Below are 23,644 nucleotides of genomic sequence, written 5' to 3' on the forward strand. Positions count from 1 at the left end.
GCCTTCAAGATGCCTAGGGGAAACCAGCAACAGCAGGATCTCGACACCACCACAGAGGGGAGCCATCCACTCCAACCCCCTCAAAAATGCAATAATCCGAGGCAGGCCCCAGAGCACACCCCAGCAGTGACCGAACAGAAGGCGGCCACACCCCGGGGCAGACGCCGGGTGGGGCAGGCTGCACATACACAGCTCTCCCAGTCCAAGCTCCAGGGTTCGCGCACACGAGGCCCTCCTGCAGGCCAGCGGATCCCAGAGCGGGCCAACCCCGCGGACCCACGCAAGGGCAAGGGTTCGGCCTCGGGGCGGCGTGACAGTCGGCAGCGGGCACCCTCCACCCCGAAATCGGATTCCTCCACCACGAAGCCCGAGCCCTCCACCCCGAAAGCCAAACCCTCCACCCCGAAGCCTGAACCCTCCGCCCGCGAGCCCCCCACCATGGCCCGCGGCGGCAGTCAGAACTGGAGCTCCGGGGAGTCAGACGGACAGCCGGAGGAGCAGACGCCGGAGGAGAGCGGGTGAGCGCGCGCGCGCCCAGCTGGCCGGAGAACCGAGCCCGGGAGCCGCCGGAACCTCCGCGAAGGTTCTGGGCCTTTGTGGCGTCACGCCTCCTAGCGGAACCTTCCGCCGGCGCCGAATAAAAGCCCGCGGCGGAGGTGCCGGCGGCTCGAGTGCGGCTGTGCCGGGCGCGCAAGTGGGTCCCGGGCGCACGCTCGGGACGGAGCCCGGGGAGCGGCCGCGACCGAGACGGTGACGCGCAGGCCGGCGACGGGGGCGCGGGCCGGGGGCCCCGGGGGCGTCGGGGACGCGCTGACCCGCCTCGCCCGGCCTACCCCCGCAGAGACAAGATGGTGAAGGAGACCCAGTACTATGACATCCTGGGGGTGAAGCCCAGCGCGTCCCCGGAGGAGATCAAGAAGGCCTATAGGAAGCTGGCGCTCAAGTACCACCCGGACAAGAACCCGGATGAGGGCGAGAAGGTGCGGGGCTGCGCGGGGCGCCGGGGTCACGGGAGGACCGGGGCTGTGAATTATTGACAGCGGCGCGGAGGGAGGTCGTGGGGCGCGGTCAGTGGGGGACACCTAGCCCGGTGTGACGGGTGCGGGGTGCGAGCCCCAGCAGCCATCCGTGCCTGCATTCGCTCTACAAGTGTTTTTGGAGCCCCTGCTTCCCGGCTGTGAGGACCTTGGTGGGCTCCGGCACTGACCTGTGGGAGCCCAGCCCTCAGAGCTACTGCTGGCTTTCCTATGGGAGAGGACGCCGGCAGACCAGAAACCCCGGGCACCGGTGTACACAAGCTGTGTGCTTGGTGGGCACCCCTGGCAGCGAACTACTTTTGTGTTTATATTCCATTTGTTGCATAAGCCCTAGGGATGAGTTTCTGTGATCTCACTTGGACCCCACACAGACCCAGTGGCCCTTTTAAGACGGACTGAGTAGATTTGATCTCTGAGGCCACCTCCTGTCTGATACAGTTTTCAGACACCGAATCGTCACTGTTTTTTGTTGTTATTAAACAGTGATGCAGAAGCCTGTAACTTGACACATCTGTTTATAGTGAGAACTCCGGGTTTCCTGTGACAAATGACCCACAGTTGACCACTAAGTACTTACAGATAATAGGCTGAAATGCTCTGCACATTAGTGACCTAAATCAAACCTTTTCATCCTGTTTACAGAAATTAAACATTTGCTTTTGTTCCCAAAGAGGACGTGCCCCACCTGAATAGGTGACTCAGAGTACCAGCCATTGCAAAGAGAGCTGGCTAGCTACCCATTTCTCCCTTTACTTCTTGCCATTTCAAAAACAAAACAAACAACCTTTGGATGTCCCAGATGAGTCTGGGGAGCCAGTGCCATGGTAGAAGTGGATAGCAGTGACACCTGGACTGCTTTTGGAGTCCCTGATCATCCCATCTGGCATGTAGACTTGTAGAAATGACACTTGGATCAAAATACCTGTCTGTATTTGTAATTCCAAGCTGGAGCAGGCAAGCTACTTAAGGAAGGTTAGCTGGTGGAGGCAATGATAGAATGTTTATATTTAGCCACATGTGCCGAATGTGGCTGTCACAAGTTTAAAGTGCTTCCCTGTAAGACTATTATGCCCATTTGTGTTTTCTGATCTATATTTAGGTGGCTTACTGTAGCTTTTAAAGTCACCGGCTTTCTGCATTGTGTTGGTGATTCACAGATGTGTTTCCTCAGTTCAAGGTTGTCTGTCATTGACATTCTTTTTCTTGATATTTTTGTGTGTGTGGGTATTTTGCCTGAATGTGTATTTAGGTACCACATGCCTACCTGGTGCCCTTGTGAGCCAGAAGGTGTTGGGTCCTCTGGAACTGGAGTTATAGGTGGTGGTTAGCCACCATATTGGTGCTGGGAATTGAACCCTGGTCCTCTGCAAGAGTAGCCAGTGCTCTTAACTGCTGAGCCATCTCTCTAGCCATGCTGACAACTCCTTTAAGGAGAGCCTCTAGGCTTCTGACTTGGTGTTCAGCAGGCAGCTTGGGGAAAAGCCTTCCTCCCTGGTCTCAGGTCATATCAGTCACCAAGAGACAGTTCCCGCTGTTTGCTTATCATTAGAGATGAGAGTGCATTTGGTGTGGTCAAAGCTTTGAAAACAAATTACATTTGCCCTCTTCACATAGTGTGTAATTTTCACCCCCTACACACCTGCCTAGGCAGGTTTATTTGTTTTAAACTAATATTTACTTATAGGCAGGTGCCCATGTTAGTTTTATACAAATAATTCTTTTACACAGTGAGATGTGGCAGGTACATCTTTTTTTTTTTGTTGTTGTTTTGTTTTGTTTTGTTTTTTGGCTGGGACCCTCATCCTTATCCTACTGTGGTGGACCGTGTTAGTCTAATGGTTGTTCCAAGTAAGTGGGTGGGTGAATCTAGCTATGCTAGATAAGTGTTTGTGGTGAGCTGAGTGAATAATGAGGTCAGGAGCAGAAACAGACTTTAATTCTGTAATTCCACATGTAAGCCTGAGGCTTTTGAGAAATGGGAGAGCCACAGTGAGGAAGGACTAGAAGGAAATGTGGATTGCAAATCAGAGGGGATGAAGAGACTGGGGATACAATTTATAGAATGGCTATAGAGATCCCCAGAAGGCTCATTCATTCATTTGCTCACCAAATAGCTTCTGTTGTCCTGTGAGATGCTAGGCACACCATGCAGGCTTTTTCAGGTTTTTGTGAGGATTTGTATGTTGTTTTGAACTACTTTATATGCTATGGGCGGGAATTTGTCAGGTTTTTTCACATAAGTTTATATTATCAATGTCATCTTCACAACTAGGCTGAGTCCTGCTTTTTCACCTTGTCCTGGGACAGCTGGGAAACCTGCAGTGTGGTCTTTGTTTTCTGTTCTGTTGTCCTGTGTTGCTAAGCAGTGGGCAGCCTGTGTTTGTTGTCAGACACGCTGCCCAGCATGAAATCTGTGCTTGTTCTAGCTACAGTTGGTTTTCTACAAGACACAAGGTGGCAGATCAGCAAAAATAGTCCCTTTCCGAGATGATGATAGATCATTTATTGAGATATGTCAGGCCCTTTGGCCAGTTTCATTGCAAATTTTAGTTTGAGTAACAGGCTTTCAAGAACAAAATCTAGGCAGATTGTAGCAGTGCAGAAAGTTTCAGAGTATGAGCTGGGGCTGTACAGGCCTCTGGGTTTGGTCCCCAGCGCCACATCAGCCAGGTGTAATGGTCCATATCAGCAATCCCAGCACTTGGATCTTAAATTCAAGGCTATTTTTGGCTACATAGTAAGTTCATGGGCAACCTGGGGTTTGTTAGACCCTGTCTCAAAGGAAAAAGAAAGCCAGAAAGTTTCAGAATATAGAGAAGTCACCCAGAACATGCTTGGTCTGACATGTGTCTCTCCAGTTCCCTTCCTTCCTTTTTTTTTTTTTTTCCCTTCACTTCATAATTTATCATAAGCTATGTGGCTCTCGGAGCCATTACTCAGATGAATTCCATGAAAGGTCTGTCAGAAAGATCACAAAACCCTAATCCCAACTGAGAAGAAAGGAGGTCTTTGCAGGAGCCGAATTAGACCCTGGAGTGCTGGGTACCAGAGGTAGGAGGACTTGTTACCAACATTTGGAGCCCCTGTCCCATCAGGTCTGGCCTATAGTTGAATCTCCCCAGTGACAGGGCAGTTCTGTTCTCTCCTTCAGTCCATCTGTTAGGTCCAAGCCTCCTTGGGGGCATTCAGGGTATTTGGTGAGTGTTTTAGTGGGCCCTCTCCTGGAGCATAATTGCCCTCAAAGAGACCCAGAAGGCCCTAGGGACAGCCTAGTCTAGTTACTTTCTGACTTTCCGAACTATGTAGTAATCCGTGTCTCAGGTTGGTGTGTTTGTTTTTGTTTTGCTGAAGAAAGCAATGGTAGTGGGTGATACTCACTTCTTGAAAAAAATATAATAGGAAATTGTCAAAAGATCTATCTACCATGTATGTGATGCTGACGGCTTTGTGTGCCATGACACCTGTGTGGGATCAGTACTTGCCTTCTGCCTTGCTTTTGAAGCAGGGTCTTTCTGCTACTGTGCAGTGTACTCCAGAGTGGGTTAATCCTAGAGCAACCCCTCTGTCTCTCCTCCCATCACACTGGGAACACACACAGCTTTTGTGTGTGTGTTCTGGGGATCTGAACTCAGGTCATGAGGTTTGCATGGTAAACACTTATCCCCTCAGAGTCATCTTCCCCAGGAGCCCTGGGGGCTGCAGAGATGGTTCAGAGGTTAAGAGCACTGCTCTTAGAGAGGACCTAAGTTCAGTTTCTGGCACCCATGCCAGGTGGCTCACAACCCCCCATAACTCCAGCACCATGGGAGCCTTATATCTTCTTCTGGTCTCCATGGATACCTACATGTGCATATGTATATACATATATATACACACAAATTTTAAAAAAAATAATTAAAACTTTTAAATCTTGATTAATGTTTTTTGGCTGTTATTGCTTATTTGGTCTTGGTCAGGGAACTGTGGAACAATTTTCATATCTGTGTCTCTGGCATTTACTTTCTCTGTGGGTTCTAAGGAGCATGTAGGAAGGGTAGTTATATGTACTTCTGTCCTTCAGAGTAAAGATCAATCCCAGGAGAACCAAGAGCCAACCTCATTTATTACTATCTGAACTTCCAGAATCGAGCTGTTCATTTAGTAAATATTTGCCAAATATCATCCACATGGCAGACATAGCTGCGGCCTCAGGGATCCCCTTGGTGCTCCAAGCTGACCTGTCTTAATGGGGCTTGTCTTGCAGTGTTTAGGAATCAACAGATGATATGGCATTGCCAGGTGGTGGTGGCACATGCCTTTAATCCCAGCACTCAGGAGGCAAAGGCAGGTGGATCTCTGTAAATTATAGGCCAACCTGGTCTACAAAGAGAGTTTCAGGGTAGTCAGAGCTGTTACACAGAGAAACCTGTCTCAATAAACGGAATCAAGCCAAACAGATGGTGCAGCATGATAGAAAGTAATGCCCTTGCAAGAACCGAGAGACCTGGGGGCAGGCTTGCAGTTTGAAAGCTGGAACATATGGGATTGGGCTCCATGGGAAAGGGGCTTTGAGCGGAGGCGTGAAGACCTGTGCTTGTCATAGGGACCCCTGGGGCACATGTTGCAGTGTTGAGAAAGAGCAAGGAGGCTGTAGACTACAGCAGAATTGAGATCAGGAAGATAGAGCCAGGAAGATTGTTGTGAGTTTGAAGTCAACCTGGATAACATAGTGAGTTCTAGACCAGCCTGTGCTACAAAGTGAGACCTTATATAAAAACAAAATTATCAGAGGCCAGAGAGGAGAGGAAGGCAGAATTAGGTTGTAGATGACAGCAAGGATGGTGGCTTGGGAGGTTCACAAGCTTAGTGTGGAACAGATAAAAGGAGTGGCAAGGTTACTGGAATGAACCAGGCCACAAGATAGCAAGCGAATTGCACATTTTAGTGTTCTGTTTTATTTTAGAAAGGTCCATATACTTAAAACAAGATTGAGGCAGGAACCATATCCCCCTCAACTACAAATAAATTGTCACATAGTTGTCCTATTTGCTAGCAAATGAGCAATTTAAAAACTGTAGGTAGCATGCATTCCCTAGGAGAAAGGAGTTAGCAAACATATTTAATATTTCCCCACTTGTTCCAATAACATACTTTATAACCATTTTCCCTGTACATGATACACCCCAGGGTGAGCCTGTGTATAGTTTGCTTCATTGTCCTGTCTTTTAGACTTGCAGGGTGCCTCACCCTCAGTGTTGGTTTTTTAGTTCTCTTTTCTTTTTTGAGTTTTCGAGACCCTTACTGTCCTGGAATTCGCTTCGTAGACCAGGCTGGCCTCAAACTCAGATCCTCTTGCTTCTGCCTCCCTAGTGCTGGGATTAAAGGCATGTGTCACTACTACCCAGCTTGGAGTTCTTTCCTTACAATTGGATTCTGGTGATAAATTTTTGGCAGGCATGCCTCACATGGGGTATTGTGTCTATCACCGAGTTCAAGAGTTGCAGATGGAAGAGTAGCACCACCAGGATTTGTTGACAGGTGAGGCAGGGGAGCGTTTCCCCCACACCTGAGATGGGGGAGATGCTTTGATCATCAGGCAGGACTGCAAGGGGCAGCACAGGTCTACATGTAGTATCAGGCATGCCTGCAGGTGCTCACAGATGGCTGTGGTTGAATTTCACGTTTGTAAACTGGTAAAATGATTCCACTAGCTGGCAACCCTGGTAACACCTGGAAACCAGGGCTGCAGTTTAGATGAAGCCTTGCCGGTCTCCTCTCTCCAGGGGGACTCCATGTCTTCTGGCTGGTTCTGCCAGAGTAGAGACAAGCTTCTTCTCCCTACTGATTTCTAGCCCTGTGCTTGGAACGAATGTCCCTTGTGTCCCACATTAAAAAGACAGCAAATGTATAGACTGACAGCTGGAGGGACTGGCTTTTGTGATGACATTTAGAGTTAGGCTTGCTTATAGGAACATATCTCAAACCTCACTGGGACTCATTTTAAATCTCTCTCTTTCTCTCTTTCAAAGTTTAAACTTATATCCCAGGCATATGAAGTACTTTCAGATCCAAAGAAAAGAGACATCTATGACCAAGGTGGAGAACAGGCAATTAAAGAAGGGGGCTCGGGTAGCCCCAGCTTCTCATCACCCATGGATATCTTTGACATGTTCTTTGGTGGTGGTGGACGGATGACTAGAGAGAGAAGAGGTAAATGGTTTTAAATTATCCTTTTCCCATTTATTTATATGCGCACGTGCGTGTGTGTGTGTGTGTGTGTGTGTGTGTGTGTGTGTGTGTGTGTGTGTGTGTGTGCACGCGCAAGCACTGGTGGGTGTGTAGGACAGAAGACAACTTGCAGGAGTTGGTTCTCCTCTTCTAAACTCAGGTCATCAGGTTTGGCAGTAAATGCCCTGATGTTGAACTATCTTTCCAGCCTGTAATGTGTGTAAAAAAATGTAAGCTGGCTTTATATTGTACATGTTGCAGGAATCAAGATGGATCATGATTTAAAAGGGTGTGGTTGTTACATCTGGGGATCTTTAAATAGTTCTGAATTTTAGTATGCAGGCTACTGGAAGCTCTTGTATACTTAATTGTTTGACACCCTTCCAATGTTCCACATAAAAAAAGGAGCAGATGGGATTATAGATAGAATGGAGGAACATACTAGCATCTGGGACGGTCAGGGCAGGAGTACTACTGAGTTCTAGGCCAGTCTGACCTGCACAGTGATGCCCTGTTAAGTGCTAGTCCATCCTCTGTACCAAAGTGTCCAAAGGGACATAATTGATACCTCAGTGCTTAACAAATCTTCTATCAAGAGCGCTCCTCTTCCCTCCCTTCTCTACCCCTCCCCCACCCTTCTCACTGACTCTTGGGCCCCATCTGGGCGAGGGCCTGTAGGCTCTCATTATTGTGGTCAGTGCACTGCCCTGTTCAGGGTGGCCTTGTCCCCAGCCCACATCAGATTTTCTGAGAGACACAGTTGACCTAGGTTTTAAAATATTTGTAAAATAAATGACCATTTCAAAATCCATTCTGGTTAGCATCCTCAGTCCCCATGAGCCTGCTCTGCCTGGGGTTCTTGTCCTCCTTACCCTCATCCCCCTCCCCGCTCCTTTTTTTAAACTGGAGTTTCATGTGTCCTACTCTGCCCTCGGATTCCCCGTGTAGCTGAGGGATGGTCTTGAACTTGTGGTCCTCCTGCTTCTGCCTCCCAGAGCTTCCTGCATGTTAGGTAAAACACCCTGTGAGGGGAGCTCGGTCATCAGCTCAGGTCTCTACTTCTCTCTCACCTCCTGCCAGCAGGCCTGCTGCCTGGCTGCTGTATTATCAGCCTTCTCTGGCCGATAGCTCCTCCCTGCCAGCTCACTGCTGATCATCCACTTTGGATCCTAAAACCATATAGACAGCCAAGCCTACTACACTGCTAGACAAAATCAGGAGGAATATGCTCTTCATTAGCTTTAAGAAGTGTGGCTTTGGTCAGTGAGAAACCCTGGATAAATGTATTTGTTTTCACATTATAATTGGCCTTGAGCTTTAAAAAGCATGGCTGTCGATTCTGTGCACACAGTGTACTGACAATCACAGTGTTTATGAGTGAAAAATCCTGCCCCACCTCTGGGTCTACTGCCTACTCATGTAATTGATGGTGTGGATGCGGTTAAACTCCGGGCATTCTCTTGCCCAGCTCTCTAGCTGCCCTGAATGCCCTGAAATAAAAAGCTTCACTCCCTTAATTAAGTCATCTCTCAAGGTTGGCAGCCAATAAACCAGGACACCTTGTCCTAGCGATGCCTAGAAAGCCTGGGTAGCAAGGAAGGTGTGTGTTGGTCCCTAGCAATAGGTATAGCACCAATGCTGCCATACTGCACCCTGAGGGCTAGCCCCCATCCTGAATGCAGGTACAAGATTTGGTCAGGAAAGCACTCCTGCTTGGCCGTACACTTCAGAAGAGCTTGGAAAGTTAAAGGCCTGCTGCCCTTGCAGGAGCTTCAGTGAAGGGGCTGCCATACCTTCATCTCTGAGGAAAGGGCTTGTGTCCTGTGGAGGACTTAGTTTTCTTGCTTCACTACCTTCCATTTCTCCCTGTCCTCAGATGTGCTCTCAGAAAACAAAGGTAGACAGTCTTTTTGCTGACCTCTGAATTATTGCATAATCAGCCCACAGCTGGACAGGTGGTAGTTCTCCACCTTGGAAGGGACCTGTAGGATGGGTTGGTTTGATGAAGCACTACTTCTCTGGGGGACGAGGTGTTTGGTCCCAGCTCTCAGTATTGGGAACTTGTGGTTTTTGACTCTTTGGCTCTTTGGGGGATCCATTACCCAGCTCCCAAGTAAATACACATAGAGACTTATTATTACTTATGAATGCCTGTCCCTTAGCTTAGCTTATTCCTTGCTAGCTTTTCTTCAATTACCCTGTCTACCTTTTGCCTCTGGACTTTTACCTTCCTCTATTTCTGTATATCGTTTCTTCTTACTCTGGCTGTGTGGCTGGGTAGCCTGCTCCTTCTTTTACCCCTTGATATTCTCTTCCTATATTTCTCCTCCTGTTTATTCTCTCTGCCCGCCAGCCTGTCTATCCTTTCTCCTGCCTCACTATTGGCCATTTAGCTCTTTATTAGACCAATTGGGTGTGTTAGACAGGCAAAGGAACACAGCTTCACAGAGTTAAACAAACGCAACAGAAAAGAATGCAACACATCTTTGCATCATTAAACACATGTTCCACAGCATCTTTAATATTCTACAACAGGAACTCCATAAGGCTCATGTGGTACAGTGTAGGGTGGTGGTCTGATTAGTCCAGTCACTGGCTCTTTCTCCCTTGGCAGGCAAGAATGTTGTACACCAGCTGTCAGTAACTCTGGAAGATTTATATAATGGAGTCACTAAGAAACTGGCCCTCCAGAAAAATATAATTTGTGAGAAATGTGAAGGTAAAAACTAATTTTGGAACAACTCTCATAGTTCAGATGTCTTGGTTCTACTTATTTCCTAGCTCAGAGAAAAATTTAATCTTTTCAAATGTGGGGATCAAGCAGGGTTCTTAACCAGGGAACGCTAAATCACATCTGTTTGAATGCCTGTATTTTCTGGGCTGGACATTTATTCAACGTTGGCATTTATTCTAAAAGTTTCAAAATCTGAACAGGTCTCCTAAATGTAGGGGTTGGCAAGGTTTTCCTGTGAAGGGAGAGACAGCAAACATCTTAGGCTTTCTTCTGCCATGACAGTGCATAGGTGAATGTTCTGGTGTCCTAGTAAAGCCTTATTTATAGTAATATAATTCACATGAATGTTGTCCCACAGAGAGCTACCCGAGCTGTGAGACACACCCTGTGCTGACAAGGCTTGTGTCCCTGCAACCTCAGGTGTCATTCACCTGTGGCATGTGTCCTGTAGTTCCCTGTAGTCCCAGGTCTGTACACTTGTGGTATGGGTTAGCACCCTGGGAGTGAACATCTAGATAGAGTTTGCTTGACTATTATTCCCTTCCACACATCCCCACATTGCTTTCCTAACTTTAGAATTCTTAGCACAGTGCCCAGTGGGATAGGCAGCCCCCTGCTGAAAGGAACATGGCTCTCCTGCTTGTCATCTCCCCCCTCCACAGGCATTGGTGGGAAGAAGGGGTCCGTGGAGAAGTGCCCTCTGTGCAAGGGGCGGGGCATGCAGATCCATATCCAGCAGATTGGGCCAGGCATGGTGCAGCAAATCCAGACTGTGTGCATCGAGTGCAAGGGCCAGGGCGAGCGCATCAACCCCAAGGACCGTTGCGAGAACTGCAGCGGTGCCAAAGTTATTCGGGAGAAGAAGATTATCGAGGTACACGTGGAGAAAGGTGAGGCTGCGTAGTTATCAGTGTCCGGCCCACTCCCCCGATCATGGCATGTACAAGGTAGGCGTCAGGGATGCACCATGAGGTACATGTTTACAAGACAAGGGCAGCCAGAAGTCCCTTTCCAGGTCATCTTCCTATGACCTTTCCTGGCCTGAGGCAGGACCAGCAAGGTCACAGAAAGCTTTCCAAAGTTTTCCCAGTGCTCTGAAAGCCCGTACTTCAGGGCTGTTCAGCTGCTCTCACCTGCCCTTCTCAGCACACCCTTTAGGAAGCTTTTTGAAGCATTCCACCCAACAGCTTTTATTGCTCATTGGCTGCCAGAGCTTTTTAAAGGTTTTTGGACTTGTGTGCCTACCGCCCCATCTTCCCCTCTGTTGCTCAAGACTCTCCCAAATGCAGTACCTCTTCCTGCTGTTTCATCTGGTACCCTCATCTTAAAGCCCACTTCAGCCCCTTCTGTTTTTTCAAATATTCAGATTCTGTGACTCTGATCCAGCAAATATATCATATATGAGACAAAAAAAATCAAGCCATCTGCTGCTAGAAGACCTTAAACCTGCCTTCACTTTGTGTCTGTACACCAACATTCTCTCAGCTTCAGGCTGCAAAGCCTGAAATGGGTGGTGACCTCCCAGTGTATAGTCTAAGTGTAGCACCCTAGCACCTGAGGCTGGGAGTGTGGTGTGGTTAGATGTGGACTCTTTTGTTTTTGTTTTTTGTTTTGGGTTTTTTTTTTTTTTTTTGGTTTTTCGAGACAGGGTTTCTTTGTGTAGCTTTGGAACCTGTCCTGGAACTCGTTCTGTAGACCAGGCTGGCCTCCAACTCACAGAGATCTGCCTGCTCTGCCTCCTGAATGCTAGGATCAAAGGCATGTGCCACCAATGCCTGGCCAGACGTGGACTTTTATTTGCCCTCTCCTGGCTTCACCTTTGACTCAGCTGGTGGCAGAAATAAAGCTTTGCTTGGCAATTATCCCAGCTACTCCTCCAAACCCATGCCCAAGGGAGGTTGGGAGGTCTAATGAGTTAAGACCCAAAGGTCTCTGTGCTTTCAGAAGCTCTGAGCTCTAGATACGAGAAGCGGCTAATCCGAAGGGTGATGTTCCATAGGTATGAAAGATGGGCAAAAGATACTGTTTCATGGAGAAGGAGATCAGGAGCCTGAGCTGGAGCCTGGTGATGTCATAATTGTGCTTGATCAGAAGGATCATAGTGTCTTTCAGAGACGAGGCCATGATTTGATCATGAAAATGAAAATTCAGCTTTCTGAAGCTCTTTGTGGCTTCAAGAAGACAATAAAAACGCTGGATGATCGAGTCCTCCTTATTACATCCAAGTCAGGTACGCCTGCCCTCCCTTTCTGCATGTAGGTCTAACAGTTCGCACACATCAGCCTGGCTTCACAATCACAGTGATACTCGCTTACTCTTCTTAAATAGTGAAGTCACCTTACTCTTTTAAAGATAGACTTTATTTTTAATTATGCATATGTGTATATGTCCTTGTGTGGATATGTGCGCTTGTATAAATGTACCAGTGGAGGCCAGAGAATCTTCTTGGAGCTGGAATTACAGGCAGTTGTGAGTCACCTGACATGGCAACTGAACTCTGGTCCTGAACTGTAAGAACAGTATTAATTGCTAAACCATCTTTCAGCTCCCAAATTTAATCTCTTACAATGTACTGTATTGTATGTATTGTGTAGGGAGTTGATTCTGTCCTCTGCTGCAGGTTCTGGGGATCCCACCTGGGTAGTCAGGTTTGAACAGCCAGAGCCTTTACCCCATGCACATCTCATCAGCCTCATGCTGTGAAGTTTCCAAACATGGCTGGAGAATATGATGGATTTCTTTAACATTCTCATATTTAATATGAGGGTAGGAAGAGGATCCTCAAGTAAGAATCTTCTGGGTCTGAAATTTTATCTGGAGTCTCCCAGTTAAGCTTCCACTTTACACATCTGGAAGCAGAGCCCAGCTGACAACAGGGCTTTCCATCAAGTGGAGTCTGCACTGATTATCTTGTCTGTCCCTGAGCTGTTACATATGAGAACGTTTCCAAATAGCATTTTCCTGGTCCCCCTGGGGGGAAGTGGCAACAGCTGCGAGCATCTCTTGAGAGGCTGCCACAAGAACTGACTGAACACACCCATGGGGCTGTCTCTGGGCTGAAAAGGGGTTACAGATCCCCAGGCTCAGCCTCCCAGCATTTGCATGAGCGCCAGGCTCTCAGCATCTAGGAAGGCTGATGTTCACACAAGTTATGGGTCTGCACAGGCTTTAGAGCACCTGTCTAGAAGGACTGAGGTTGGGGCTGGGCTAGTGACAAAGGCAGTTGTACACAGCCAAGATGTCTGCATAGCATGGAAGAAGCTAAGCAATCTAAGTGCCGTGGGCTCTTACCACAGGCAGGTTTGCCAATGATGGGGGCTGGGGGAGCAGCCTCCAGAACCCCTCCCTGCCTACTCTGTTCTTTCCTGTCTTGTCTGTCACCCCTTTTTGACTTCTCCTTGCTGGAGATGATAGGAAATGAGATAGCATTTCTAAACTGATCAATTTATGGTGATTTTTAAAAACCTGAGTTTCAAGCTTATATGCATGGTGGTGTATGCTGGAGCAAGAGACGAAGGATTAAAGCCAACCTGGGCTTTATAAGCAAGATGCTATTTCTTTTCGCATTTTCTTTTTGTTTGTTCTAGACAGAGTTTCTCTTTACACAGTCCTGGCTGTTCTAAAATTCTCTCTGTAGATTAGACTGGTCTAGAACTCATAGAGGTCCCCCTGTGTCTGCCTCCCTGGCAAGATGGTATTTCAATGGAGACTGGGAGTGTGTATGTACTGGATGTAGCTCAATTAGTGCTTGCTTAGCACTCACAAAGCTCTAGGTTTAGTCCCTAGCACCACATAAACAGATGTGCTGGTGCAGGCCTGTGAGCCCAGTATGTGGAGCTTGAGCAAGGTCTCTCCACCAATATGAGATTTGCCACTAACCTTTTACCCATTTGCTCTTCTCTGTTTGTGGTGTGCATGCATGTGTGTAGACTTACATATACTTAATCACGGATCACTGTGATGTAGTCAGTGAAGGTTTAAAGTCGGACGGACGCCTTTCTGTCCGCTCCACTCCACAGCCCAGTCCCTCCTGTCACTTGAAGTATAAAGTTGAAGGACTGTACACAAGGCCTTAAGTCACTTTTTATGAACACAACTAGGCCTGGAAGTGTGTCTCAGACCCCAAACATTGTCACAACCCAGACTCTAAGCCATTCTGAGAGCCAGGGCTGGCAACATCTGTGTGACTTCTTTGGAAAAGCCACCTGTGGCCTAGGGTGGATAGTATGAGTTCAGGTCATCCTGGCAGAATTCCCTGGGACAGGGCCCTGCTGCAGAGAGAGTGTTCCCTCCACTTTTCCTGATCCCAGCCTGGGGAACATGGGAGTCAAGAACATTAGTGGGGGTTATGGGGAAGGAACCCCAAAGGAAGGGAAAGTAAACCCTTAGAAGCTCATTCATTCCTTGCTTAGGTGGGCGAAGGGGCAGGACATTTAGAAAGCCTGCTGGGGATTTCTTCTGGGTATTGTGTGCGTGTCTGTGTGCGTGCCCGTGTGCCCGTCTCATGCTTTCCGTGTCTCCCTTTCTATTGGTTTCTCTCATCCTCTCTCCCTTTCCTTCACTGTTGAACCTCTCGAGTTTGTGGCTGATTAAAGCAGGGAGGTGCCTCTGGTAGAGGTACTAGGGCTTTCCCCTTTCCTCCCTTATGGTTTTCCACTCTTGCTCTCAAAGTTCCCATCTCCCACAAGTTCGAGACAGCTTTGGGAGCTGGGCTGGGGAACAGCATTAAGTGTCACCTGATGCAACAAGAAGAAAGCGTGTTTCTAAACAACCCCAGTAACAGCACAAGAGCTCAGCAACCTTACCATCCTACAGTGATGTGATGAGCCCTAGCATAGGATGCATTGGCACACTGTGTATTTTAAAACTACTGATGAACTTAAAGTTTCTCTGAAATTCCACTTTCTGTAGTGCTGTCCCTCTGAGAGGAACTTGCTGCTGAGTCAGTCAGTCCTTAGCTTCCTTTATCCCTCCCCCATTTTCTCTGAGCAAGCCTTTTCTTCCATTTTCATCTCTTATGTTTTATGGTACTGCAAGCTAAACATAGGACCTATGCATTCTAGACAGCCTCCAAACCACTGAGCTACAGCCCAGCCTCTCATGACTGAAGGGCACATTTTTCAGACACCTTTTTGTCCCTGATGTCTTCCATGCCTATGGGAAATAACCCTTTTAGTCTTAGGGAAGAGTCTAAATGCTCCAGGTTCTAACCTCCCATGATGCCTTTAGAGATGTTCCCAACATGGACAAGGTGGATGTACAGGGAATATCCCAGCTCACCAACTTCAAGTAGAGCAAGTGCTTTGTGATCAGTAAAGGGGCCACCTGGCAGCCACCAGGGAGGCCCCTCCTCAGGAAGCTGTTCCTTGAGTAGGAAGCTGGGAGACTCCTGTGAATCCTTTTCTAGGCAGAGCCTAGAAAAGGGTTAGGAACATCCACAATCACTTGAAGAGACAGGTAGGCAGGTACTGGCCCCATTGGAGGCCAGGTGAGAGGTCCTGATTTTAAATCATTCTACATTATGGTAGAGGTGTCAGTGTACTTGCTGCCTTCCTGATGTGGGCCAGATAAGATAGTTTTGTCCCATCCCTGCTCAGTGCCCAACGGGGATAGCACTTCCTCCTCTGCCCATCACTGCAGGGCCACTAGAGCCCACCCTAGCTCTCCTTAGAAGGAAGTTAATCTCTCCAGGCTCCCTTTGTCTTCCTTTATCGTAATGGAACCTTCTCTGTGGCAGGTGAGGTGATAAAGCATGGAGACCTGAAATGTGTGCGCAACGAGGGAATGCCCATCTACAAAGCCCCCCTGGAGAAAGGGACACTGATCATACAGTTTTTAGTAAGTGCAGCATTTATTCTCATGAGACACACCATCAACTGCCTTGACTTTGGAAAGCCAAGAAACCCCATGTACCTGTGTGCTCACCCCTGCAGGTCCTCTTCCCTGAAAAGCACTGGCTCTCTCAGGAGAAGCTCTCTCAGCTGGAGGCTCTGCTCCCCCCTCGGCAGAAGGTGAGGGTCACAGAGGACATGGATCAGGTGGAGCTGAAGGAGTTCAATCCCAATGAGCAGAGCTGGCGCCAGCACAGGGAGGCCTATGAAGAGGATGACGATGGGCCCCGCGCCGGTGTGCAATGCCAGACGGCATGATGGCACCACGTAGCGTGGCCTGGTCGGACTAGTACATGATGAATGTAAACTTGGCACAATGAAAATGGCATCGCTTTAATAGCCTCGTGTTTGGGGTGTCCTGTGTGTTCAGCAGTCTCCATTGCTGAGTTGTCTTTGGGGTTTTCTTGTTTCACTTCTGGTTGTAACTTAAGTTATAGCTTGATTTATATTTAAATGTTTTAAGTTCAATCATGTCTAGTCTGCATATGGAATCTGTTCATTTGTACTTTCAGGACATACTCTGGAGATGCTATTACCACACTGACCCTTTGTGCTTCTTGGTGGCTTCGCCATGGCTCAGTTCCACAGTACGCTCAGACAGCCACACTTGGCCCCTAACAAAGGCCAAGAAGGTAGTTGTCTGGCCCATCTCTAATCTGTGGTCTTGCTCCCCTTCCTCCCTTAGCAAAGTCACTGAGGATATGAGCTCAGGTCTGCTAATATTTGAATCTAGACTCTAGAACTCTTAGACAGTAAAAGCACATGTATGGCTTGTACTTGGCCCAGTATGCCTGTTCACACTGAGTAGGCTGCACTCAAAAGCTGCAGGGCCAGTCTAGCTCCTACTGCTCTGTCCCCTTGAGTGGTTAGAAAGGGCTTTGTCTAGCAATCTGTCTTGGAAGTTTTCTGAACTTTCCAAGCCTTGTGATGACAAACCCATTTTAAATAAGCCAATAAAGCCATTTGCCTGTGACCCCTCACCTTGTTCTTTGTGGTTTTAATGATTATATGTTGACAACCTTTGCAGTGTTGTCCCACCAAAGTGCTTACCCTAAAGAGGGCTAAACCCTCCATGTCCCTGCTGCCTCTGTGCAGCTACAGAAGCATCCAAGGGAGAATGCTGGTGGTTCAGCCCCTGGCACAGCTGCAGCCGCCTGGTGTCTCCAGATGACTTAAGTGTTATGCAATGGCACAGAAACCCTCAGTATTTTCACATTCTCCAGACAGCTCCTTCTTAAAGGCCAGTTCTGCTCACTGTACAGCCATACTACAAAGGGCTTCCTGCTTGTGATGCTTGGTAAGAACTGAACTAACCAAGTTCTAGTTAGCTGGCATGAATACCACTGACAATGACAGCTGCTTGAGACAGGTACTAGTTACTACTTTATTCCTGGCAGGCAGACTGCACTTTAAATAAAGGCTACCTCAGCCTCTAGCCATTACTACTCCTTTCTTTTCTACTAATGAAGTTAAACACCCTGTTTTTTCAGCTGCTGGGCTGACCTGTCATATCCACCCTTATTTGGTTTTTATGGTACCAGAGTTTGCTGCAGACCAGGAACCTTCCCTAGGAGGGTCAAAGGGCAGATCAGACCCAGGCTGGTTGGGGAAGCCAGCTAGTGGGACCAGGCTCCCCCAACACATTGCTGGCTAATGGAACATAATTTGCTCAAAGCACAGAGAGTCCACCTATGCCCACTTTGACAGACTTAAAATTGATTCCTCCAACTAACCCAATTTATAAATGGACCACAACTCCAGGGTGTTGTTTCTGTGCTGTAAGGTTCTAATCACTGGAGAACTACTGTTTAGCTTGTAATGGGACAAAACTATACTCAGCTCTTCCTTGTTACAAATTTGCAGGGTGTTGCTTAATCTTCCCACTTGTACATTTGTCACTTTAAAATTAAAATTGAGCTATATGAGAGACAAATGGCTTTGCTTTTTCTTTTCTTGAGCACTCAAGTGTTAAGTGCTAGACTGCGGCCTATTGGTTGACAGAAGGAATGAAGTGGGAAGAGTACAGAGGTCAGGGGGTGACTGCGATGGAGAGCTACAGTAGTGGAGAAGAGCAGAAGGAATCGGGGGCAAGGACTCTGATAAGCTGCCATCTGAGGCACCTCCCAACTGTCTGAAGAGGAGACACTGAAGACCGTGTAGCTGTAGGGGGGTGGGAAAGGCAGAGGTGGGAAATAATCCAGTGTGGACTATTCTACAGAGCTGGGCCTGGACCAGCACAGCATGACCAGACACACAGTCTTGGTAAGCAAGAAGCAGCAAGCAGCAGGATGTTAGTGTATTAACCCTTGCCCGTTACCACGCAGACCTAGTCTGGAGGCGACTGCTGAGGAGGCAAAGGTGCTGGAACTCTAGTCCAAGGCAGCAGCATTCAGCCCTGTCTGCCAGTCGAGCCTGAAACGGTTAGGGCAGGCCTTTCTAAAAGAATGAGAAAGTGAGGGTGTGCCAGAGGGGCATTTTAAATATATGACACAGAAAGATCACCAGGCAAGTGGAGCCAAAATGTTCCTATGGTCCCAGCCTGTTTCCTTCATACGCCATTCTGACATAGGGTGGTGTGCTTAGGACAGCCTGAGGGAGCTCACGGCACATCATCACGAGTCACCCAGGGAACTCTGGTCCCTCAGGCATGTCCTCCCTTTCCGTAACTGCCAGTTCACACTGTTCTCCAGGGACAGGATCAAGGAAAAGAGCAGTGTGTTCACAAATGCAGGTGACTGCATTAAGAATGCTTTATTTACATTAAAATATGAGCAGCATTTCCAATAAAACAGGAAACACTTTATAGTGTATCTACAAAATTTACTACAATATATGCTGTATTTTAAGTGTGCCTAAGAAGGTAAGGAATGTCATGAACAACCCTGCATACTCTGTGGCACTGGCCTCGAAGATGCTGGTGTTTAAATGGGGCAGTCATAGACATGAATTTCCTGGTCATCTCCAACAGACACAATTTTTGATCCATTTCCATTGTATTTTACTCCCCAAACCTGCAAATAGAAACAAAACCAAAAGGCATTCTAATTCCTGAATTTGGGTAAGGAATGCTTAAGGATTCAACATTGTTCCTTTCTTCTCCTGAATCTAGACTATCAAGAAGCCAGCAACAATGGAGGAGTCAACATTGTTCCTTTCTTCTCCTGAATCTAGACTATCAAGAAGCCAGCAACAATGGAGTCTAGCCTCTAACTGGGCCACTTCCTCTGGCTGTTGTGGACTAGCACTTCCCCCTCTAAAATACAACAATCTATCCTTTCAAAGGGTCAGAATCCAAGGGTTACCCAATGCCATAAGGTGACTCCTGCCTGGGCCAGCACTATGCTCCTAGGAGAAGCCTGTAGGCAAAACTGCAAACCACTCATCCAACTCCTGTGCCCATCCCTAACCTTAACGTAGTCAATCATTACCCTTTTTCAAAGGCCTGGGAACTAGACAACTCGGTACTGAACACCACGGATTTTTTTTTTTTTTTTTTTTTTTTTTTGGGTCTGTGCTTAAATTAGCAGCTTCACACTTCCTCTTAGAATGAATGTGGCTGAGTTAACTTTGTGATTACTAGGAATTCTGTCACCCTCACCTTGAGACTGGACGCTAGCCTTGGTTTCAGGCCATAAAAGGGCCTCACTTCCATTCCAAGCATCTTTCTATGAAACACCACCATAATAGCCCCACAATAAGCAATACTAAGAAAAAATGCTTAAAGTCAATAGTGGACTACCAACATTCAACTCTTCAACTTCACTGAGATAATTTAAGATAAATACAAAGCTGCAAGAATAATTATGCTAGCTTACAGTAAGATGCATTCAAAAAGAAAAATACATAAGATCTCTGAAAGCATTCAAATATATTAAGGGCTGATTTGTTGCTCTGAGAGTTGTAATTTTTATGCTGCCTAGTTCCTTGTTCCTCTAGAGTCTAAACCCTTGCTACTTGGAGTTGCTGAGAACAGCGATGAGGGCAACAAGCAGGAGAGAGTTACAAGTAGTCTCAGTCAAGCAAGGTGGTTCACACCTGTAATCCAGGCAGGAGGACTGCAGAAAGTTCAAGGCCAGTCTGGGCTAAAGTGCAAAATTGCTTTAAAAATCACTTCCCCTTGATCAAAAAGCAGGGAAAGGGATCCTCAGGCCCACGTGGCTCTGACTGAATTAGAATCCACTTCCTTTTGGAAGGTTGAAGCTAGGGCTAGGCAAGCAGTATGCTGCTACAGCTCTTCAAGCCTCAGACTCCACATTGCTGGATGACAGGCATGTGTTACTACCCTCAGCTCAGAGGTGGCATTTTAAGACTCCTCAGGGAAGTCCTATGGAGAGTAAGGACCAAGAAGTACCTACATTACCATTTCCCATTCATCTTACAAAGATAGTCTACCTAAGATGGAAACCAGGCTTAGTACTATCATTACAAGAAAATAAACTATAACTTCTATGTTTAAAATATTCACATCCCTGGATAATTCCAAAAATGTAAATGATTATATTAAGCAGTGGAACCTCCCAAAGAGGGAGGCTCCCCTAGAAGCACCCAGAGAAGGGTCCCAGGCTTAGGTGTATAATTTCACAGAAGGGAGTGGTCAGTTGTGTTTTGGTATGTGTAGCAGACATGCCTTGGGGGTCACAAGGCTAACATGTCCCAGGGTTCTAATACTCTTAACTCCAACAGAAAGGCTAGTAAAGGAATGTGGCCAGCAAGCCAAACACAAAATAATTTACATGCTTATTACTCGTACCTGATCCTGGTGATCAAAGAAGGTGTGAACACAGGTCCTTGTTCCAACATCCCAAACCTTTACACTTTTGTCAGATGAACTGTTTGAAAAGCAAAGGTTAGAATCAGAACACTGTCTTAACTTGCACCCCTCTGCAGACTTACACACGACTACCCTTAGAAGCCCCTTTGTTGCTAGACTAGAGCACCAAATGACTATGTCCTCACCAAGGTGGTCAAGATTCTCCTTATCAGCTTGGCTGCCTGCCAAGTACCACTGTCAGGAGCTTCAAGCCTATCTACCCTTTTCCGGATGAGAAGGAAGTCTAGTGACATGTCAAAGCTCTTTGAACCACCGGGCAGTGCCCTTCAGCTGCCCTGGATGTCACTGGTACCCATAAACACGTTGTACAAGCAGATCTCCAGAGTCTAAGTTCCTCTTAGAACACCAGAATATGTCAAGACAGTAAGTGGAAACCTAGACTTTTAAGAAAAAAATCTAAGATTTCAATAGTATAAGAATATCTTTGATCAAGCTAAGACCAACTTTATTAAAACAACAATGAAGTCCTTTAAAAGCTAAAATAAACAAAGGCAACTTGAATTTTTGGTTTTTTTTTTTTTTTTTTTTGTTTCTTTGTCTCTCTACATAGATCTAGCTGGCTCTGAACTCACTATGCAGACTAGTCTGGCCTTGAATTCACAGAGATCCACCTGCCTCTACCTCTCCAGGGCTGGGATTAAGGACTGTGCCACCACCATGCCTGGCCAGGGCGACTTGAATTTATTTTATTACTTTAAAAAGTTTTTAATTTTATTTATGTGTATGAGCATTTTGTCTGAATGCATCTTAGTAGGTCAGAACAGGGCGTGGGACCCCCTGGGACTGGAGTTTCAGATGGTTGTGAGCCCCATGTTGGGGCTGGGAATGGAAGAGTGGCTGACCAGTGCTCTTAAACTGCCGAGTCAGCTCTCTAGCCCCAGAATGTTAAAGTCATGTAATGTACTCTCTCAATTTTAAGGCATTATCAGAAGACTGTTTTCCCTTGCCAAGTGCTTTAGAAATTTATGACTCCTACGTACCTGGAGACAAAGTGAGTGTCATCAGGACAGAACGCGACGTTCAGCACCCAGGATGCGTGTCCACTCAGTGTGCCAGCCAAGTTGGCATGTTGTCTGGAAGAAGAAAGATTCAAACAGAAATGAGATGCTAATTTGGGGCACTCTAATTGCAGAATTGGTTAATGAACTATTAGCTCTACTCACATGGCTGGGTGTGATATCAGAATGGCCATTACGTCATAAATCCTATTTTCAGTGAAGTAGCATCAAACACCAGAGACAATTTTTTAGCAGCATTAAGTTAAAAATATCAAGAGTTTGGAGGTGCAAAGATGGCTCAGTCAATTCCAAGATAAGGAGACTGAGCAGTAGGGGTGAACAGGACAGCCAGACCCTCCTGCAACAGGACCTTTCCCACAGTGACAGGCAAGCAGCAAGATGTGCCCATCATAACATATGTGGCTCAACAGAACATAGTCAAGAACAAGGTAGGAAGCTGGGTGTGGTGGCACATGCCTTTAATCTCAGTATTTGAAAGAAGGTAGATTTCTGTGATTTCAAGGCCAGCCTTCTCTACATGTCAAGTTCCAGGCCAGCTAGCGCTATATAGTGATACCCTGTAACAACCACAGAACCCCTTCAAAACCAAAAAATACCTTTAAAAGCCAAAAAACAAAACAAAAAACAAAAACAAAAAACAAACAAACAAACAAAAAAAACGAACAAGCAAAAAACCAAGGTAGGCCCATTTCCTACAACTACTTCCATGATTGTTTCATTTTGAAAAAGGTTTTATTTTATGTGTGTTCCATCTGTGTGCAAGTGCCCATGAAGTCCAAAGGGGGGGCATGAACCCCTGGAGCTGGAGTTAAGGTAATGTGAGCACCCAGTGTGGGTGCCGGGGACTGAACTCTGGAAGACTGGCAAGTGCTCTTAACTGCTGAGCCATCCATCTTTCCCGGGAAACCAAATGCCTATGACAGGGGAAGCAACCTGGGCCCGAGGTCAGCAATTTTGCCTCAGGAAGAACAGAAGCAGCCCTAAAAGGATGTGGTGGACCCCAAGAGGGTAAGAAATCGTGAGGTTCACTACTGCTAGGGCAATCGCCACCTCAGCTTGAGGTCCTCTTCATCTAAGGGGAGGCGTGGATGTCTCAGCACTTTAGATTCTACTGCTAACAAGCTCATGTTACATTTAGAGTTCTTGTGGCCCCAGCATCCTCTCACCACTAATGTCAAAAGCAGCATGCCCTTCGATTGCAGAGTTCACCTCTCAAAGAGCTTACGGAGGCCCACAAAGGACATATTAGAGTGAGAACTGTGTAAGACATTAGAAAAGAACTGGAAAGTGATGAGCTGGAGGCACACTTAGCAGGGGACTAATAATGAAACCCAGGACAGCACAAGGCATACGCTGGCAACAGCAGTGGGGATGAGAATGTGGGAGAGGAACACAACAGAAGGGACAGCAGAGTGGGCCCTCAATGGTGGTGCTGAGAAAGATGTACTTTTCCTCCACACAGTCCTTGGGGACACACTCTAAGCTCTAGCTAGAGGGGCTGGATGGGGGAGAAATGGCTGGGAGTTCAAAGCATCTGAGCTGCCTTATGGCCACAGAGCAGGCACAAATTCCTAGAGTGGCTTGTCTCAGTAAAGGGAAAAAGCTGTCACTTGCTGACACCTTTACTATTGGAAAGGTAACTCACACATCATAGATCTTGATGTAGCCATCATCTGAAGCCGTGACGAGGAGCTGGGAGTCAGGGGAAAAGGTCAAGGAGCGAATGGGCATCGCATGGCCTGAAATTCAGAAAAGCTGTTGAGCTGGCAGCTCCGTGGCACAAGCTTCCTGCTAACTGTGCCCTTTTAATGACCACTGGTAACTAGCTGTAACAACCTTGGAGCTTCAGTCAGAAAAAAAGGTACTGACTAGATCATTCCTCCACTCCCACAGGCCTCCAACCTCTCTCCTGGAGCCATCTCTCC

At 47.1% G+C, this 23,644-nt stretch overlaps 2 protein-coding genes across 3 annotated transcripts in view; one reads left to right on the plus strand and one right to left on the minus strand.

The window, feature by feature from the left end:
- On the plus strand, positions 1 to 17,790 carry Dnaja4 (DnaJ heat shock protein family (Hsp40) member A4). Its single transcript, XM_051197497.1, has 8 exons — positions 1 to 518; positions 842 to 980; positions 7,046 to 7,226; positions 9,859 to 9,963; positions 10,641 to 10,868; positions 11,978 to 12,208; positions 15,716 to 15,816; positions 15,912 to 17,790. The coding sequence occupies exons 1-8, from the start codon at positions 10 to 12 to the stop codon at positions 16,125 to 16,127; spliced, it is 1,710 nt and encodes a 569-aa protein (XP_051053454.1). The 5' UTR covers positions 1 to 9; the 3' UTR covers positions 16,128 to 17,790.
- Skic8 (SKI8 subunit of superkiller complex) overlaps positions 3,305 to 23,644 on the minus strand; it is a 27,979-nt gene continuing 7,639 nt past the window's right edge. Inside the window, exons 7-10 of one of the 2 annotated variants that reach the window (XM_051197499.1) lie at positions 23,365 to 23,458; positions 21,681 to 21,773; positions 20,620 to 20,698; positions 3,305 to 3,477 (exon numbers count right to left, since the gene is read on the minus strand). In XM_051197499.1, the coding sequence (XP_051053456.1) occupies positions 3,460 to 3,477; positions 20,620 to 20,698; positions 21,681 to 21,773; positions 23,365 to 23,458 (284 nt within the window). In that variant the 3' untranslated portion in view covers positions 3,305 to 3,459. Of the gene's footprint in view, positions 3,478 to 18,587; positions 18,881 to 20,619; positions 20,699 to 21,680; positions 21,774 to 23,364; positions 23,459 to 23,644 lie in introns of those variants that run through there. The other variant, XM_051197498.1, reaches the window with a different exon arrangement.

The sequence above is a fragment of the Phodopus roborovskii genome, unplaced genomic scaffold, assembly GCF_943737965.1.
Source record: "Phodopus roborovskii unplaced genomic scaffold, PHOROB, whole genome shotgun sequence".
Lineage (NCBI taxonomy): Eukaryota > Metazoa > Chordata > Mammalia > Rodentia > Cricetidae > Phodopus > Phodopus roborovskii.

Excerpts from the sequence above, each read along its gene's own strand:
- Dnaja4 (XM_051197497.1), top strand. The coding sequence starts at position 10 with ATGCCTAGGGGAAACCAGCAACAGCAGGATCTCGACACCACCACAGAG. Across the intron at positions 10,869-11,977 it reads CGAGGTACACGTGGAGAAAG|GTATGAAAGATGGGCAAAAG; the intron begins GTGAGGCTGCGT and ends GATGTTCCATAG. Across the intron at positions 12,209-15,715 it reads CCTTATTACATCCAAGTCAG|GTGAGGTGATAAAGCATGGA; the intron begins GTACGCCTGCCC and ends TCTCTGTGGCAG.